A 19,586-nucleotide genomic window follows, 5' to 3' on the forward strand; every position below is an offset into this window, starting at 1 on the left:
TTTTTTATTTAATACCTGTCAGCAAGTTGAACTGAAGTGTAACCTTCCCATAATGTCTCCCAGCCTGCTAAGCTGTGGGGTGACATGGCACATCCTTTGTCCCCGACTGGGAATCAGTGAGTGGTTTAGCAGGTGGGAGACAAGTTTTCTTCTTTTTCTTTTTTTTTCTGAAAATGAAAGTGTTGAACCTAAAGAAGAGACATATATGTGTGCAGAAGAATAATTTAAAGTGAGCTTCAGTATTTCTGCACCGGTGAGCTCTCCCTTGCAGGGGTGGGGGATCATGTTTGCTTCTCCCGAAGCACGTTGTTGTAAGGAAATATTATACAGCTTTGAGCCTCAAGAGGTTCAGTGAGGCATGTTACATTAAACCTGAGTGCTTTAATTGTTCCTTTCTCCGGGGAGGATCCTGTAACAGCACCTATGAGCCCCTGCAGCTTTCTTTTGCTTGTGAACTGGGATGGCAAATATTGCAGCGAAACTCCTGATGGACCAGCTGAGCCCCAGCCAGGCATGGATTTTGTGTTGATACTCCATGGACAATAGCACAAGCACAAGCTCAGGGCTGTCATCTCCTGCTGAATCATCAAGGATGGTGAGAGCATGAGTTCTGTGCTGTGGATGTGCAGCACTGGGCTGGGAACCTTTGGGAGATGTGAATAGAGGACTGTGGATGCCACCAGCCCAGATAAACACCTGGGCAGCAATCACTGAGTGTATTCCCTGCCACTTCCAATATCTCATGTGAGACTTACTCCTAAAAAGTGAGTCATTTATGTTCAAGATGGACTCAAATGGAAACACGTGGAAAATCAATTTTTGCCACGTTGTGAAATGAGAGCAACGGGCTCCGAAGAAAGACCCATTATGTAGTGACTTATGATCTATTTTTAATGAATTCCTGCAGGTGCCTGACTCCTGCTTGAGAGTGGCTGGGGGATCTCCCTCTCTTTCTCGATGCTGGAAGATGATGGATTTTGCTTTCTGCCCAGCTTGGACCTGTGCCCTCTGTTTCTGGTGTTGCCTCTTCACCATCTGCTCTTACTGGAGGAGCCTGGGTGGCACCTGTAGGATGATTTTTTTCGGCAAATAGCAGCAGTTCATAATATCAGCACCTAAACTGACTCTTTTTTTCCCTGATCAAGCTCTCCCTGGCTCAAGCAATACCTCAGCCAGGCAGGATGTCTCCAGCATCGTGTGCTTGGCTGGGTGCCTTGGGCACTGCATGCTCTGCTTCTCCTCTCAGGTTTGATTTGGAGCTGTGTAAACCTCAGACGTGCTTAAAATGAAAATGGGTTTTATTTGCACAAAGCAAAGTGGGAAATGTAATTATAAAACCGAGGCACTGGGAAAGCAAAGAGAAAGCAAGTTCAGGCTTAAACCCTACAGGACACAAAGCTCATAGTCTTGCATAATCTTTGTGTTCAGTTTTCATCCCAGAGAGAGCTCATAGCTGGTATCTTAGTTTTTTTGTTGACAATCCAGTACTTTTGGTCATTTGAAGGTGGGATGGGGATTAAATCAGCGCTAAATCTGGATGCTCCAGAACTAATCTGAGCAATCCGAATATTGGAAATCCTCTCACGACAATTTCCCTCATTCTTCTGTCTCCAGGAGCTCTCCACCTTACCTTTGGCTTCAGGCGCAGTACGGAGCATTCCCTAGTTTTTGCCAGTCCCATGTTCTTTGCCAATTGTGTCCATGCCGGAGTTGCATGTCGCTTCCCAGTCCTTATCAGTCCATTTTTTTTCCCTTTTTCTCCATTCTGTTTGCAAACACTTTATTCTACTGTACTCTTCCAACTAGACTATCGCTTTTAATCAGGCTGGCTTTCCTCCCCCAGTTGCATTTTCTGAAGTGACGTGAAACTGTGTTGGTCGTGTATTTTGAAATAAGCAATATGCCTGTCTGAGTAAATACCCCATCTTCCAATCTTCAAGATGTTTCATGAGAGGTATCTGCAGCTGATATCTGATGATTGTGCAGAGGTCCTTTGTTTTATGGAGTGTTTTATAGAGCTGGCAGCCTTGGCTGCTCGGGTGGTGTGGTGTCTCGCCCAGCCCCACCGCTGCAGACTAGCCAAGGGTAAGGACCTACCACGAGCATCACTCTGGGCATTTACAATTTATTTTTCCTTTCCGCCCGCTCCTCTCTTAATCTCTGGAAGTGGAAAATTAGGAAGAATTTAGTGTAATGACACAAAAAATACAGGCGTTTATGGGGCTGCTGGGTGCAGGAGGTGTTTATAGCAGCTCTTCATGCAGTGTGTTCTCATCCTGGCTGCCACAGCATCCATGTGGGTGAGGATCAGGCTCACAGGTGGTTGAGTAAGGGCAGGAACCAAATTCTCTGCAATTCTTTCCAGTCTCCCTTTGATGTTTGTTATTTTTTTAAAATAACGATGACCGCTCTGGACATCACTGGAAAAGCCTGATATTTTAATTAAAAACTCAGGTTTTGAGGGCATTTATAACTCACTATGTTAAATTACAGAAGACTGAAACTTGGCAGATGCTGAAGCAATTTCAGGATCCCAGTCTGCAGGCTCTACATCTAACAGGAGCAGCAGGAGATGTTATTTCCTAGCAGTAGGATGCAGTGCTCTAATTCCTTCAATTAGTGTTGCCTGTTTGGAAGCTTCGCTGCTGGTGACAGTGAGGCATCTTCCAAGGGGCTGGCTTTGTCTTTTCAGCATCAAAAGATTTTATGTTTGTTTCCAGGGCCTATATCACAGACCTCAAGGTGGAGCAGTTAATGAATTAATTTGCTGTAATCAATATTCAGCAAAATTTGGAAACACAAAATAAAAAAGCACATCTTTTTAATTCATTCTCCGTGACTACCAAGATTGCTTTTTTTCGACCAGTCAGAACATACATGATTTCTCCAAAATTATCATCTCCTTCCTGAAGGGAACGGAGTTGTTGCATTTGAGTGGTAAAGTGCAGCAGACTGGGAAGCACATCAGGAGGACTGAAAACAAGGTGATCCGTGGCCTTTCTGTTCCAGGCTAGAAAGGCCCTGATAAGGTCATTCAGTGGCTGAGAGTGAGGGTGAGGTTGAGGGTGACCAAGCTCCTTTCAGGTGTCTTTGATCCATTCTGTGGGTAGTGGTGAGAGATCCCCCAAAATATGAGTTTCATGTTTTGACTCACCTATGACTCCAAACACTTTATTTTAAGGAAATATCGCCAAGCATGCAGACTAATCCAGTGCATGCCTTGCTTTCAGGTGGTCCTACCACGACTTTTTAAAGAGGTATCGTGTGCTTATGAAGAAGACAGACCTCGCTAAGAACGACAAGAAGCAGATCTGTAAGACCCTGTTGGAAGACCTCATTAAGGTGAGCTGGGACCAGATCTTTGGCAGTGATTTTAACAGCGCAGAAGTTGGTGGCCTTCGTGTGAAGTTGCTGCTCCTGCTCCAGCTTCACCTGCTGCTTGTGCAGGTGCTTCTTCATCCCGGGCAGCCTGGGGATTTTTCCAAAATGAGATAATCTTGCAAGGAGGCAGAGGGAGCGAGCGTGACATGGGATCTCATGGTTGTGGGCAAGATGCACGTACCATTCCAGTGCTGGTGAAGTCCTGCGTTTGCTGTCACTGGCTGGACATGATCAACTGACCACTTTTTAAAAATGTGACATCCCAACCCCTCCTTCTGTTTTTGGCTAGCCATAGCTGGAGCATGTGTTAGAGCTCCAGCTTGGGACAACATCATGAACCTTAATGAATCATTAAATTACTCTTTGCCTTAACGAGTAAGAGAAAAGTGCAGTAAATGCCTTATCTTGACATATGGGAGACTTGTAATAGCCCTATGTGGAAAAAGCATCCCATAGATTGGGATTCTTTTCCCATAAGCAAATTGGAAGTTTTTGCCCCCTCTCCTTACCAAAACCTTGCTGCTCCTCCGTGCTTTATTTTTAAATAGCAGATGTGCACGCAGAGGTTTCTTGCTGTTGGGTAGCCCCGAATTTGCACAACACCTTAGCCAGGTTTTAATGTTTGATCTCTTGTTTTCCTGTGGTTTTTGAGGAGTGCACCTAACTGGGTTCCTCTCTGCAAAAGCTGTTTTCCTTGTGCACCAAGTGTTTCCCTTGGCTGCAGCACCTTTTGAATGACTTTGCAGATGAAAACATTAATCTTTTTTAGAAACAAAACCTTTCTTTAAATGCTCTGATGTTGCATTTTTGGTTTAGAATGTGTCCCTGCCCATGACAGGAGCACTGAAACTAGATGATCTTTAAGGTCCCTTCCAACCCAAACCATTCTAGGATTCTATGATTTCTCTATTCAACTTTAAAGAAACCCAAGAAAAAAACCAAACAAACCAAATACAAACCAAACCAAACCAAAAACTTCCCAAGCCATTCAGAATCTGTGTAAATACATGGAATTTAAGACTGAATTGCAGTGCTTGAGTAGCTTGGGGTCTAATAATACCTTCATCACCCAATTAAGAAGGGATGCGAGCTGACAAATTTTATTCAAAGGGGGATTTTTACTCTGTGTCTTACTGAGCAACACAGACTGAAAATAAATAACTAAATAACTAAATAAATAAAGTTTACGTTAATTAAATTTCGTTTCCCTTGTGCTTTTGAAAAGGATCCAGACAAGTTCCAGTTTGGACATACCAAGATCTTCTTCCGCGCAGGCCAGGTGGCGTACCTGGAGAAACTGCGGGCAGACAAGTTCAGAGCTGCCATCATCATGATTGAGAAGACGGTGCGGGGGTGGCTGCAGAGGGTCAAGTACCAGAGGCTGAGACAAGCCACAGTCGTCCTCCAGCGCTACACACGCGGGCACCTGGCACGGAGGTGGGTCGTGGAGAGCCCTCCGAGGAAAGGGCTGGCTGGGAACTCGAGTGTAAAAAAACGCCTCTGCCCACTCGTGTTTTCGATTTTCCATCTTGCAGGTCTTCAACTTGAGGTTTTCGTACAAAAAAACCCTTTGAAAACGCCCTGCATGGGGTGTTGCCTTTTAACCCCTTGCATGTAAGGCACGTACTGTGCATGTGGATAGCAGTGTGGTGAAAGTTTCTGTGCTGAAGTCAGGACTCGTTCCTGGTCCCTCTCTTCAGCTTTACTTAGGGGCAAGAGATAAAAATTCTTTGCCTCAAACTGGTTTCGTGCCTACACTAGTTTAATTTCTAGGTGCTGGGCCAAGGTCATAGCATAGGGAACTGGGTTATAATCGGATGACTAAAGTACTCTGAAGTGTTTAGGTGAAGGTATTTCACAGAACTAATATTTTCCTGGGACTACCTGTGGTAAAGGGCATTTGGATCAGCCAGGGAGCAGTTGGCTAGTTGATATGCACTGTCTTCTGCAGGGACCAGCTTTGTGCCTCCTTAATGTCCAAGGGGAGCTCTCAGGATTGATTGGCTGTATCCTTTTTAATGAGAAAAATCACTCTGAATCACTGGCAGTGGGGCTGTTTGCAGTACAGAATAACAGAGCTCAGTGGTTAACTCTTCGTGTGAAGGAACCTCAAGCTCCCTCGTGCCAGTGGCTTGCTGGGATTTCTGTAGATAACACTGTGCTGGGTTGCTGGTGTCAGATGTGTGGTGCATGTGAGGGAGCAGAAAAGCAAAGGAATAGCATCCCAACACAGCGATCACTTTCCATCTTTTGCCCCTTATTCGAGTCTGACACTGCTGTGTGCAGTCACACTGTGTTTTGGAGGAGCATCAGAGGTACTGGCTGAATTTGTGGTGTTACTTGTGGTTGTGAAAGGGATTGGTGTCATGGAGAATCCAGGGATGAGAAGGTCTAGGAGAAGCAAAGATGGGCAGTTTGGTGACTTTTATTTAAAACTGAGCGTGGGTTTTTCTTGTATTCATAAGTCCTCATTACTTCTCTAGAAGTCCACGTACTTCTCTTTGCCAGCCTTGCAGCCTTGGACAAGGCAAATGAGACCTAAGCAATAAGAGAAAGGTTAAGGAAAAGGGAGAGTTGGAAGTGTTCAAGACCAGGTTGGGCAGAGCTTGGAGCAACCTGGTCTAGTGGAAGGTGTCCCTGCCCATGGCTGGGGGGTGGATGGAGCTGAGCTTTAAGGTCCCTTCCAACCCAAACCATTGTGAGATTAACTTGAGCCTCTCAGACGGGCTCTCCATACACACCTACAGACTTGGACTTTACATCTCACTTTGCATCAGTCAACCATTCCTCTAGGGAGAGGAGGAGGGATGCCTGCTGATGTCAAAGTGATGGGATATGAGCTAAAAGAGAGACTGGAAGCAGACATGTAAAAACCACCTACTGCAGTGTTTCTTTATGATTTTTCAGTTCCCCTCTTCATGCAGGTTTCATAGGGAATGGATGGCATCTGAATAACTGCTGTCTCCTCTTTTTGGAGACAGACCATCCCTTATCCTCTTTAGTAAGCCCTGGTTCAGCAGGTCCTAATGAGAAGCTATTGACCTTGATCAAGTGAATATATAAACCAATACGATGTGGCTCTTAGTTTTGATGAGCTTTTCACAAAATAGAAGTGGATCTGTATAGTGCTTCATGCTGAGAGCAATAAATGAATCATAAATTCAGCAAAACAAGCTACTTATCAAATGAAATGGAGGTCTTATGGGTATTTATTAACTGATGTAACAACAAATTGAGCATGAGTTCAGTTGGGGAGTGGGAGCCACGTGGTGGAGAGTTGACCACATCCCTTATTATTTACTCTCCGTGAATTGCTTGAGGCTCTGCTCATAAATGCTGCCAAACCAGTGCACACCAGTTGAAATGTCAAATCTGTTTGCTGCTTTTTTCACTGAGTCAGTAGGTACCCTATGGAAAATGGGCTTTTTATAGTCAGGGAAGTGATGGAGCCAACCGTGACATTGATTGGCTCGGGTAAATAAGGCAGAGAGATCAAACCAGGAAAAACCTGGGGAAATACTTGTTTTCAATGCTGTTTGGGAACAATGAGGGGTGTTGATTTGTGGCTCCAGTGCTCTTGGGTTCCATAGATGCTACCTGATAGCGTGGAGATTTCCTGAGCCCTACTGCTGGGGTGCTCTTTCCTGAATGCCATCAAGCTACTTTTGGACGAACAGTTTTTATCTCTGTCCAGTTTAAAACTTATTAGACAGAAAGAAGGGGAGTTTGTTTTTCCTGCTAAGCTTTCTCCCGTGCCTTGCAGGCTTGCTGAGCACCTGAGGAGGACGAGAGCTGCCATCATCTTGCAGAAGCAGTTCCGAATGCTGCGGATCCGCCGAGCTTTCCAGAGGGTCCGCAACTCCACCATCACCATCCAGGCCTTTGCTCGGGGAATGTTCGCCAGGAGGACTTACCAGCAGGTACAGCACCTCCACGAACTGTCTTTGTGTTACGAAAGAGTGGGAAGAGCCTCTCTGTTTACCTTTGCTGCCACAGCACTGTGATGTGTTTATTGTGGCTGTTTTGATGTTTACGAAGCCGACAGCCTCTGGTGTTTCTGGGGAGCAGGCAGTGACAGTGAGAATTGCTGTTTAAAGCTGTGTAAGGAGAAAAAAAAGATTTTGGCAGCAGCACCTCAGTGGAGCAGTTAAATGAAGTCAGTCATACAGGTGCTGGAAGGCACTGTGGAAATCTGGAAATGTCATTTGATCTAACCTGTTCTCTGCTGAAACCTCCCTGACCAACTGAATCTGTGCCTGAGCTGTGCTGCAGGTGCTGTTTCCAGGAGAGTAGGAAGACAAGAAGGGTCTGTCAGGGAAGGCAACAAGTAGTTTATTGATAGAAATCTCCCTTTAATTAGTTCTCTTCTCTAGCTTTCTGTGTTAAACCGGGACCTGAACGCAAAGAACTGAAAGTTTCATGACAGCAGTGATACAGTGAGAAACCACAGAGTCCTAGAGAGGTTTGGGTGGGAAAGGACCTTCAAGTTCATCTCCTTCCATTGCCCTGCCATGGGCAGGGACACCTTCCACTAGACCAGGTTGCTCCAAGCCCTGTCCAACCTGGCCTTGGAAACTTCCAGGGATGGGGCAGCCACAGCTTCTCTGGGCAGCCTGTGCCAGAGCCTCACCACCCTCACAGCCAGGATTTTCTCTGCAATCTCTGATCTAACCCTGCCCCCTGTCAGTGTGAAGCCATTTCCCCTTGTCAAAATTCCTTCTCCAGCTATTGTCTGTCAGGAAACCTGAGAACAGCTCTGGGGGAATCTTTTGTCCACTCCTCAGATCCAGCTCTGTTTTGGTGGTCCCTAAACTTATGCCTAACTGGGCCATGGGCCTACTTGAAGAATTGAGAAGAATGATGAGACAGGAGGGGAAAGCCTTCTCCTGGGGATGGTGGAGGTTACCTGGACACCTGGTGACCTACCAGAGAGATCAGGGTTGTCCTCTGAGACAGATCAGCTGGGTGCTGGTGATAGGGAATTTGTGCTGCCACTGCTTTTTCAGCATCTGTTTTTCAAATTGGAAGCCTCTGCAGGGGTGGCAGCTGGTCGAGAAGTTAAACCCTCTGAGGTTAAAGGTAGCCCAAATCTTAACAAGGTGTAGAAGTTGGCTGAAGTCCAGGCCTCGCAAATCTGAACGTCCTTAATCTCTGGAGCACCTGGATGTAGGTGCTGGATATAGGTATTGGTTCAAGTGCATGTTCAGCAACAGGTGCAGAGTGGTGGGGGATGCTCCTTGGGGTCAGGGCATGCCCAGTGCCCACCAAAACTTTGCTTTAAGGCTGGAATAGGTCCCCAAGACAGTGCAGTGGGGTTTCTTGTATCTCTTTGGGCACCCCCAGTTTCTCCATCTATGAATGCCAGGGCTGGAGACATACAAAGCTCATTTCCCAGTAATTCCTGCTGCATCCTAAGTTCACACAATCCCTTTATTCTGAATTAAAATTTGCAATTGCAAAGAAAGCCTTAGGGTGAAACAAAATATTTGTAAGAGAACCTGAGAGGGTACCTTTTCTGAGACAAGTTATCCCAAACTAATAACAGCAGTGTCTTGTAATCTTCAAATTCTCCTGCTATTTATTTCCTTATCAGACTGAAGCATAGATGAGCATAAGGAAGTTATTAACAACATGCTGGTTGTATCTCTAATATGTCAGCATTCAGTTGTAGAGGAAGGAATTGAATTGCCACCTACTGAAAAGATCGTAATAAATTTTGGGGAAGAAATTCAATGCACAAGCACCAGAAATTTCACAAAACCCTAGATAAAGGTTCCTAGAAGTTTAATTGTGTGACTGCAGACTGTAGTGAAAGGAGCCAGGGTTTTATTTGAAGGTTATTCACATGATAAGAAATCCCACCAGGACAGCATTTATCTGCAGTAAAAATTATCATAATGCGGGGGTGGAACACAGAAAAAAAATCTACAGACCTGTTCTGGTGTGAGTTATATCTGATGCTGACGGGCCAGTAAGTTTGTTGCTAAGTGTTTGTGTGTCTGCAAATGGCTGTTTATTCTGCTGGCTGTGGATCTCAGTAGTATTCCATGAAGCCTCCCTTGAGCCCAGATGCCCCCTGTTCCCATCAAGTTCTCTACTCACTAACCAGGATCATACACCCTCACGTCACTGGCCAAGCAGATCTTGACTTGTTTTAGAGAGCCAGGCTCCTAAGAGAGGTCTGGATGTGTCAAGCACAGTATGTGGAAAAACCTTTCTTGGGGGGGGGGGGATTGAAGTCCTGTCTGTGACAGAGGATGCCTTTATCTCCAGCCATCACCCCATGCACCTACCAGGACACTCCTTGGAGGAGAAGCCCTTCCAAAGGCAGTTGTTTGGGAAGCGTTGAGTGCTGTGTTGCAGCCAAACCAGGACTGCTGCTACCTGTACAGGTGACTTCCCACAAATGGCCATAACCTGAAGGGAGCTAGATTTAGACGGGATATTAGGAAGGATTTCTTTGCCGTGAGGGTGGCGAGATGGTCTCTAAGGTCCTTCCAACGCAAGCCATTTCATGGTTCTGTGATTCTGTGACTTTCCTCCTTCTGATTGTCCCGTCCCTGCCCATGTTGTGCAGATCCTGGCGGAGCACAAAGCCACCATCCTGCAGAAATACGCCCGGGGCTGGCTGGCCCGCACACGCTTCCACAGGGTGCAGGCTGCCACCATCGTCCTGCAGTGCTACTACCGGCGCATGAAGGCCAGGCAGCAGCTGAAGGCACTCAGGATCGAGGCCCGCTCAGCTCAGCACCTGAAGAAGCTCAACGTTGGCATGGAGAACAAGGTGGTCCAGCTCCAAAGGAAGATTGATGAGCAGGTACGTCCCGAGCTGTGTTGCGGCGAGTGTGGTCATGCTGCCGCTTTGCCTCTGTTTTGTTGTCCTTCCCAGGAAGGGTTTTATCTTTCCGTGTTGTCTGGTAAGGGTGTTGTGTTGGTGGCAGGCTTCGCTGCTTATGGCCTGGCATTTGTAAGGGTGGGACACCACCATGGGAGAGCAGATGTGCTTGGATCTTGGGTCTCCCCCTTGCTCAGGGAGCTGCAAAAGCTGCCATGAAATTGTCATGAGAACCACCCAGAAGGGCTCAGAGGAGGAAGGTAAAATGGCAGTTTCGAAAACTGTTGCTTGAAAACCCAAGCCAACTCCATGTGAGATCCCGATGTCAAAGGGGTTTGGGGCTGGGTTGTTCTCCTGTGCTTCCTGCTTTACAAGCACCGAGGGTGCAGAGCCTCTGCCACAGCTGATTGTATGAACTGTGTGTCTTATGAGTCACCTTCCCTAGAAGATAGACTGTAATTTGAGTAAATACTTCGCAAAGTAATTTGAGTGTGTTTGTGTTACTAGACACAGCAACTCTTCAGAAGTAAGAGCCATGGTGAGGGGTGGGATGGTGGGGTGGAGATGCCTGTGTGGGTGACTTGATGGTCTTACTGTGACTCCTTGATGGCAGGGAGGTCTTCAGCAATTGCCACTTGTTGTTAATGAGCTGCAGAATAATGGTTTGATTACACAGTTAGGAGAAGGGTTTTCCAACTATTAATGTAAGCAAGTTACTCTGATAAATACCCTCTATGTTGCTGTACGAGGACTTCAGGGTGAGCAAAAGAAACGCTGAGTGGGACCTGCATATCAACAGGTAATTTCATATCTACTTGTGTCCTCCAACAGACCTTTTACAGGCAGAAGAACATTCCCTCTGAGTCAGGATAACGAGTGCCAGTAAGTAGTAATTGCGGGTTTTCATTCTGGGATGTTGTCAGGGACCCTTATACATCATACCTGGCTTCCTTGCCACCTTAAATCTCTCCATCCCTGAATGACATGAGCAGTCCTGTGATGGAGATGATGAGGAGTGACTCTGCGTTGGCTCAGATACTGCAGAGTCAGGATACCCTGGGATTTGCATTACTGCTGGCAGCCTTCATTGCAGTATTAATTGGCTGCAAAGTGTGCACTGCAGCCGAGTCTGACTTTCAGACCCTGGTGTTTAATTTTAAAATGCCTGTTTGCATACTTATATTTTGCAAACAGTAGCTTTGGAATGGAAAACCTTAAGCATAATGTTTGATATGACCCTTTATCTGGAGGGTATTCAGTGGAATTAAATAGGATGAGTCATTTGAGGTCCAGATATTTGGGCTGAACTTGTGCAATGAGTGTGAACGTCAGTGTTAGGCCTGCTGAACTGCTGGGGTTGGCCCTGGAGCAGCAGTATTAATTTTTAGTTTACATTCTTCCCCAGTTCATTACCAATTTACTGCTAGGAAAAGTGTGTGAATAGAACAATAAAGAAAAAAACCCAATATTTGGTTAACATTGGCTTCCTGTCATGGATTATGAAAGCAGCAGAAGGGTTTGCTTTAGGGAAGGAGTCATGGAGAGCTTTTAACTAGGCAGAATTAATGGTCTGGACCTCATCTTGCTCTCTCTTGGTCTCTGCACAGGCCATTTTGAAGCAGTTTCTTTGGTACTTTCTGTGTAACTTTTGCAGGGAAGGATTGCTGCTTTGTGTTACTCATGTTAGTCTGTCCAGTGAGCTGATTTTAACCATCCTTCCAGTACTGTCAGGTTTCCCTGGGATGCTTTGGAAGTGCTAATGAGCGTCATTACAGTGGACTTTCTTTTGAGTACGTTGAATTTATTTTTTTCTGGCACAGTGAGTTTGCTGCATGGTAGTTTCCCTGAAGTATCTTGCTAATCTATAAACACAACCTTTGGAAATACCAATTAGCTTTCTAAGAAAAAAAGAGTATATACCAGGTAACCTGGAGAGCTGCAGTTGTATCATTTTCTAAATAGCTGTGGACGAAAATGTTTCTATTTCTGCTGCTTTAGCTCATGCATGAGTAGAGATGCAATACTCCATGTGCCCCCGAGGAAGAGAAGATCTTTGAAAACATTAAAACCTTTTCTTGTATGTCAGCCTCGGCTCACATGCTCTGGCATCCGTCACTGGAATGGTTTAATTCAGTTTTTGAATCAGGTGAAGGATTTTTTTGCACACACAAGAAAGGTTTAAATCTATATTGCTGCTAAACATCCTCACTGGACGAGTTTTATTTCTAATTACCTTAGACCAATTTTTACTTTTTCTTCCCAGGGTTTTTTTTTCAGTTGAGTTTCTTTAAATCTACATGTTGTGCCTGCCTGAGATACTTTCAAGGCTGGTACCTAATTTAGTGTTACATGTTCATGCAGCTAATAATTAGACTCACAGTGTGGTCTCCATACTATCTCTACAAGCAGTAGTATCTCCATGAGCATTTATTGAATAAAACTAGTTTGGGTAGGAATAGTGAGGAATGCCTCTGCCATTGGTAGCAAAATTAACTAAAATTATTAAAAAACCCCCAACAACTAGGTTGGGTTGAAACCAAGACTCTCACAGCTCTGCAGGGCTGGATAATGATGGAAAGTAAAGCAAGTTCAAGTTTAACAAGGTCTGTTGAGCAATCTCTGATTGCAGTGGGGAGCATCCCAGTAAACGCTGTCTCATGTCTCTGGTAGCTAATAACAAGAAAAAGCAATTCCTGTGCATTTATCTGGTTTCTGCATGGAAATCTCCATTGGCTGGTACATAAAACCATATACAGAAACCTTGGCACAGAAGGTTCGGCAAATGGATGTCTTTGGAAATATCTTTGGAACTCTCCTATGGAGTCAGGCTGGGAGGGCTGGGGGTGTTCAACTGGAGAAGAGAAGGATCCAGGGAGACCTGAGAGCCCCTTCCTAAAAGAGGCTCCAGGAGATCTGGAGAGGGACCTGGGACAAGGGCCTGGAGGGACAGGACAAGGGGGAATGGCTTCCCACTGCCAGAGGGCAGGGTTAGATGGGATATTGGGAAGGAATTGCTGTCTGTGAGGGTGGTGAGGCCCTGGCACAGGTTTCCCAGAGAAGCTGTGGCTGTCTCTGAATCCCTGTAAGTGTCCAAGACCAGTTTGGACAAGTCTTCGAGCAACCATGTCTAGTGGAAGGTGTCCCTGCCCATGGTAAGGGAGTGGAACTGGATGATCTTTAAAGTCCCTTCCAACCCCAACTATTCTAGGATTCTATGAAATGCCTTTGGTCACGCAGAAATTATAATTTCCTACATGCAGAATTTTGATGTTCATTAATAATTCATTAGAAGGGAGCAAAGGAAAAAATGTTAATATCTCTCATTTTACTTGTTTTTCCATTTTAGATGTGTGTTAATCTTGCTTCAGTTCACTGAGACTCTACATTGAGAGGGGGGTGCTTTGGGAGGTCACCTAAAGAGGGGCCAAAAGTATGACCACAGCAAACTTCAAAAACCAGACTACATTTTAAGTTTCAAAATGGTTCTTTTGCTGCCGTGGTTATCTACCTAATGTTAGCAAAGTTTCTGTGGTAGGGTCTTAACAAAGCTCTTGGTGTGTTGTGAATTAGCTGACGTTTCTGGGGCTGACTAATAATGATGGTGTTTATTAGTCACAATGTCATTGACTTCGATTTGAAGCACAAAAAAGCAAATGAGGCTACTGAATTTTTGAGTCTGAAAACTTCGTGAGCAAATCACTGCTAAGTGCTTTAAAAGAGAAAACCTGAGCAAATAAGAAGATGACTGAGCAGGCACATGACTCAAAAGTAGGAAGCTTGAGTATGCAGTTCTTCATTGTCACCTCAGGTTTCTGCGGGCATAGGAGCCAGGAGTAAAAGAGTAAATTGCAAAACAAACATTACAGATTAAAAAAAAAAAAAGAAGCAAACCAATCGCATTAAGCAACAGTGTTTGGAAGCTGTAACAGGAACGTGGTCTTTTGGTTTGGTTGCCAGTGCTACCAAGCATTGTTTGCCTTTGAGGGGTATCAGTGTAATACCCATCTAACAAATGCTTCTATAATTGTTGCCGAAATATTATTGAGCTTTCAGCACAGTTTAGACATAGCTTTTAGCTTTATGAGCTTTATTAGCACGTGTATGGAAATGTTTGTTGTTGTGAGCTTGTTTCCCGCCACACTCGAGGATTCTGAGCGGTTACTTTTGCAGTGCATCAAGGCAGTGCATGCATTCATGTCACTTATGCTCTTATGTCCTTCTCTTTGGGCTGCAGAACAAGGAATACAGACTCCTGAACGAGCAGCTCTCCACGCTGACCTCAGCCCACTCCTCCGAGGTGGAGAAGCTGAAGAAGGAGCTGCTGCAGTACCAGCAGAGCCAGCGGGGCGATGGCAACCAGCTTCTCAGCCTGCAGGAGGAGATGGAGCACCTCAGGCTGGAGCTGGAGAGGGCTCACGGGGAGAGGAAGGTGGTGGAGGACAGCTACATGCAGGAGAAAGACCTGCTGAGAAAGGTACGTCTGTCTGTCGCATCTCAGGTTGTGCAGGTGGTTTTACTGGTGAAAGCTCACTCTTCATGGGTCTGAAGGGGAGAGAGTTTCTATTCTTTGATTAATATTTTTGCTGGTTTTGTTTTTGCTGCTGAATGCCTCTAGAATTTGTCTTTAACCAGCTCATGGGGCAGCAAGGGCAGGTGAATGTCCCTGCAGGGGCAGTGACTACCTTGTCTCAGAAGGACGTCAGAAGGACGTCCCATCTTGATGCCTTTTGCACTGCCAACCACAAAGAAACTCCCCAAACACAAACCCATCTGGAAAACAGGACATTTAATAACCATGGATACCACAGGATCATTAAGGTTGGAAAAGACCTGTAAGATTGCCAAGTCCAACCATCAACCCAGTCCCAGCACTGTATTCACCACTAAACCATGTCCTCAAGTGCCACATCCACGTGGTTTTTGAATACTTTCTAGGGATGAAGACTCCACCACTTTCCTGAGCGGTCTGCTCCAATGCTTTACAATCCTTTATGTGAAAAAAAATTCCCTATTACCAAACTTAAACCTCCCCTGGCACAACTGGAGCTTTGTTTCTTCTCATCCTGAGCTTCAGGTGTATGCCAGAGCTTCATGTTTATACAGTGATTCATCATGACATGTCGTGCAAAGTATTGGAGAGGGCTGTCATAGATGCTGTAAATATTAGGAAGATGTCCTTCCTCATCCCAGCCCAGGATGGGACACGAGGGTTCAGTTTTTGCCGTGGCTGTTGCATCTGGTTGTAGTGGTCTTGTAGGTACAAAGAGCTGTGATCTGTGTGAAGATCAACTTCTCTCTTCCCAGGCAGAGGCACTGCTCCAGCACCACCTAGGCTGGTTGTTATGAACCTTTATAGGGTTTGGAGCTCGGATATACACTAAATATATTTTTTTTTCCTGCTCCTTCATGCAAACTCATAGAATATCCTGAGTAGGAAGGATCCCACAAGGATAATCAACTCCTGTGCTTTATCTCTTGAGGTGGATGTGGTCCAACACTGCCACCATTGTACAAGAAAGAATTCTAGTGGAGGAAGAGACTTCAGAGTGGAGAGTTTTGTTTTGCAAAGAGTAAAAATGGCCCTTTTGCTCTGAATTTCTTTGCTGGTGAGATTAATTCTGAATAACAACCATTCTCATCACCTGAAGCTCTAAGATGTGAATTTGGTTTCCTTCTGCAAATGCTTGTGGCTTCTCAGGTTAAGTCCATGATATTTCTTCTGTACCAGCATTTGAATTGAATCTTTGATCTTGCTGTTGGAAAGAATTTAGGGCTTTCTTACTCAATATATTGCAAAGAAAAAGCTGTTTTGCAGCTGTTACTCTGGAACAGCACTTTGTGTGTGACGACCTGAAGATGAGTCACTTTAGGAAATTAAAAAAAAAAAAAAGGAAAAAGAAAAAAAGAACCTGGAATTAGCTGTGTTTTTATTATGGTGAAAGAGTGCCCACATGGGGCTCTTCCAGGGCACTTCATGCAGCACCACCTGCCCTGGCCAACCTTCACTTGCTGCTGAGCACTCGGGTTTGGCTGAGAAGCTGCGAGAACTGTGGTCAGGATTACTTAATCTGAACCATTAGCACAACTGAGATGCATTTGTGGGTGTATATCTCAGAAAGGTGAGCACCCTGTATACTTCTTGTGTCTGGGCTGGACCAAGAGGTGTCAGGTAATCACCTACTCCACTCTTTGCGTGTGTGTTTCACCCACGCAGGGAACGTATGAAATCAAGTGATTTTCTTTTATCCACCACCAAATTAGAAGATCCGTTTTGGCACAGGGCTCCATTCATTATCTGGCTGCAGCATAGGCTTTTAGAGCCAGAAAAGATGCTTTGTTTTGAAGGTGATGCAGGGGGATAAACTGCTTCTCTTTGTACTTGATTGCAAATCCCCTTCGAGCACTCGGAAGGAAGGTTGGTTTAATCACCAAAGAAATGCTTTTAAAAAGCATGAAAACAAAGCAGAAGCTTTCCCTTGCTGTAGAAGTGCCTACAGCAGAGCAAATACTGTGCATTTTACCATGACAGTAAATGGTTTAATTATAAAACATTTCTAATGAGCAGTGCAGGCTCCCATTTCTGGCATTAGCTTTCCATTACTCCTTTTGGTTCCTTGTCAGTGGGAAGACAGAGAAGACTTGTTTCCTTCCTGAAAACATTAATTTAGCCAAAACATTTCTCAGGAAAAATTCTGATAAGACGTATTTTAAGTAATTCTAACAAATACCAGAAGCTGGGGAGTGTCTAGAAACTGAACTCAGCTGAGAAGCACTTTCCACCTTTAAGATGAGGATTACACCATGGCCATGGTTGTAGTGGAACACATTTACTCTGGAGATGATTCCCACCTCTGAGTGAGACTGAGATGAGCCTTAATTCTGTAATTTGAGCTGAGGCTGCAGATTCTGCAAATCCCTATCAGTTATGATTTTGTTACTTTAAAAAAGCCTTTTAATCTCTTCCTCATAGCTATTCTCTCTGAGCCCTTAATTTTGGAATAGCTCTTTTTACTTAATTTTGTGATTAAGTTTAAAACATCAGGTCTGGGTAAGTACCAACAGCTCTTTGTAGGGCTTTTTGTAGCATTGAGTTTCCTCACCTGATGAGATAGAATAATTCAAAGCCTGGCCAGGAATTTTGTTAGGAAAATGCTAAATGCCATCATTCTTCCCTCACAAGATTAGGGGAGGACGGGAGGCAGGTCTTCTGAGCTGGTTGTTCCAGGATAGCACTTACATAAGGGCTGAAGCCATCACAAGTGCTCCCTGCTCAGCATCTTCCATATAAATCCTTCAAAGCAGATGCTGTTGCTTCGAAGCATCTTCAGAGATCTGTTTCCTTTAGAAAGATGGGCAGGAGGTACAAAAGATGCCAGTAGGTACCAGAGGTGGAGTTTGTGCTGCTTGGCCATTGTGTAACCTGCTCCTCTTGCCTCCACCTGTGTGTAATGGACTGTTCTCATCTTCAGGGGGCTTGGTTAAACACAGGTTTTGAACTTTGAGCTCATTCCTGTTTCATGTAGAAACAGGAATTCCATAAGCAAGTTGAATGGCTTAAGATCACATCTTAAAAATAGCTGTACCCAATCCGGATTAGAAATTTTAAAACCTCTGAATAATTGTTGTAGATCCTATGAGCCTTTCAGTTCTAAGTATCCCTCCATCATTGTTGAAAATACTCCAGATCTGGGCCTGGTTTTGTTTTCTAACCATCATGAATTTTTCTGAGCAGAGGGCTCCTTATGAGTACCCATTAAAGAGCACTAGTAAAATAATTGTGTTGCCTTTAATCTTTTCCCTGATGGGATAAATGACTCAAATTCCTTGCTGTCCCACTGCAGTACAGGTTTTCATTGCTTCCTATAACTCCTGTAGCTCTTTCCCATTTTTTTAAGAGTTCTTTCTACCTTGAAGACACTGGTGCTGATCTAATGGCAGATGTGATGTATGGAAGAAGAAAAGTAGCTGGTTTTGGTACAGATTATTAAAATCTTGTCTCATTTCAGAGCATTTAAAACACTAACAGCTCTGCATGCCTGAATTGTGGACTTTTTAACTTTCTAGTTGTATCTCCAGACTCTGACTTTCATATTATAGAGAGAGAGATGCAGGAGGCAATAGTGTCATGCAAGCAGCTGGAGTAAATGAACAAGGAGAGTAAGGGGTGGTGATGTTTTCCAATTTGTGCACAGAATATGACTGATTCAGTCACGACTTACAATAAAATATTCATTTTGCTTTTATTCTCACCATTAGTATGTATCTGGCATATGCAGTGTTTGATAAAATACCTTAATTTGAACATGCTTGTGTGGAAGACTGAAATCTGTGCTAGGGATGCATGCCAGCTGGGCTGCCTATAAATTTAATGTAATGGCAACAGCAAAATTATTACTCTTGGGCATGTTTACAGTGTTTTTTAGTGTTGGCATCGTGAGATTCTTCTGCTATGTGTAGCTGTTTCCTAAGTGGTGGCTATAGGGTGTGAGGGAGCAGGCACAGGGAAATGACATTATGCTGGGGTGATGTGTGTTCTCCTGCCTGACAGCAACAGAATTGTCCTGCTTAACTGTAGCAGCATATTTCACTTGATAATATGATGGTTTAGTGTTTTAACATAGTGCTGTTGAATGCATCAAAGTTCCTGAGGATGAATAGTATTATGGGATCAGTAGCTGTCAGAATCAGACCAGCCTTGGACTTGTGACAATGCAAAATAGCGTTTTGCAGGATTTAGTTTCTGTTCTCATTAATTTTTACGAGGCAATTGTTGGTGTTAATTGCTAGATATGCTCCTGTTGTGTTACCAAAGGCCCTGGTACATGCCATTCCTCGCTGTACTAGTGGTTCTGCAGTCATAGGAAGCATTAATGTGACTAATCACCACTAAACGAATTGCGTACAATAAAGTCAAAAAAGCCCGAACTATTTACTCAGCTCATATTCGCTGTGTCCATCTCAACTCCTTAAGTGCTACATTGCTGGGAACAATCAGCAGGTTTGTTTTCCCAACAGCACTCAGTGCTGTGACTTGAAGAAAACGATGAAGCCCATTGAGATGTAAAAATGAACCTCAGATATCATGACCTGATTGCTTGCAGGAGTTTCACTCCTGCAGATTGTGCTCACCAAGTCCAGCTGTCCAGTATTTTGTAAGATTCTGCTGAAAACATTAATTTAAGGGAGCAGTTCACTCAGGAAGGGGGAAAGTTAGTCTCTGGGGTAGCAGTGCAGTTCTCCTGTGCTCCAGCTCCTCATGTACAAAGGGCCACTGGCAAAGCACGGTGGGATGGATCTCTTAAACAGCAAAGAGAGCCCGAACAAAGCTCCCTGTCTCGTCAGGTGAAATGTAATCCCTCTGCAGAGGCCC

The 19,586-nt window shown here is 44.6% G+C and overlaps 1 protein-coding gene across 1 annotated transcript in view; it reads left to right on the forward strand.

Moving 5' to 3' along the window:
* The window catches only part of MYO5B (myosin VB), a 143,398-nt gene that overhangs the window by 93,552 nt on the left and 30,260 nt on the right, over nucleotides 1-19,586 (forward strand). The window contains exons 18-22 of the mRNA XM_029962143.1: nucleotides 3,231-3,342; nucleotides 4,607-4,818; nucleotides 7,145-7,301; nucleotides 9,959-10,198; nucleotides 14,451-14,690. Of these exons, the coding sequence (XP_029818003.1) occupies nucleotides 3,231-3,342; nucleotides 4,607-4,818; nucleotides 7,145-7,301; nucleotides 9,959-10,198; nucleotides 14,451-14,690 (961 nt within the window). The remainder of the gene's footprint in view (nucleotides 1-3,230; nucleotides 3,343-4,606; nucleotides 4,819-7,144; nucleotides 7,302-9,958; nucleotides 10,199-14,450; nucleotides 14,691-19,586) is intronic.

Source organism: Manacus vitellinus, unplaced genomic scaffold (genome assembly GCF_001715985.3).
Source record: "Manacus vitellinus isolate BGI_N305 unplaced genomic scaffold, ASM171598v3 scaffold_42_pilon, whole genome shotgun sequence".
Classification (NCBI taxonomy): Eukaryota; Metazoa; Chordata; class Aves; order Passeriformes; family Pipridae; genus Manacus; species Manacus vitellinus.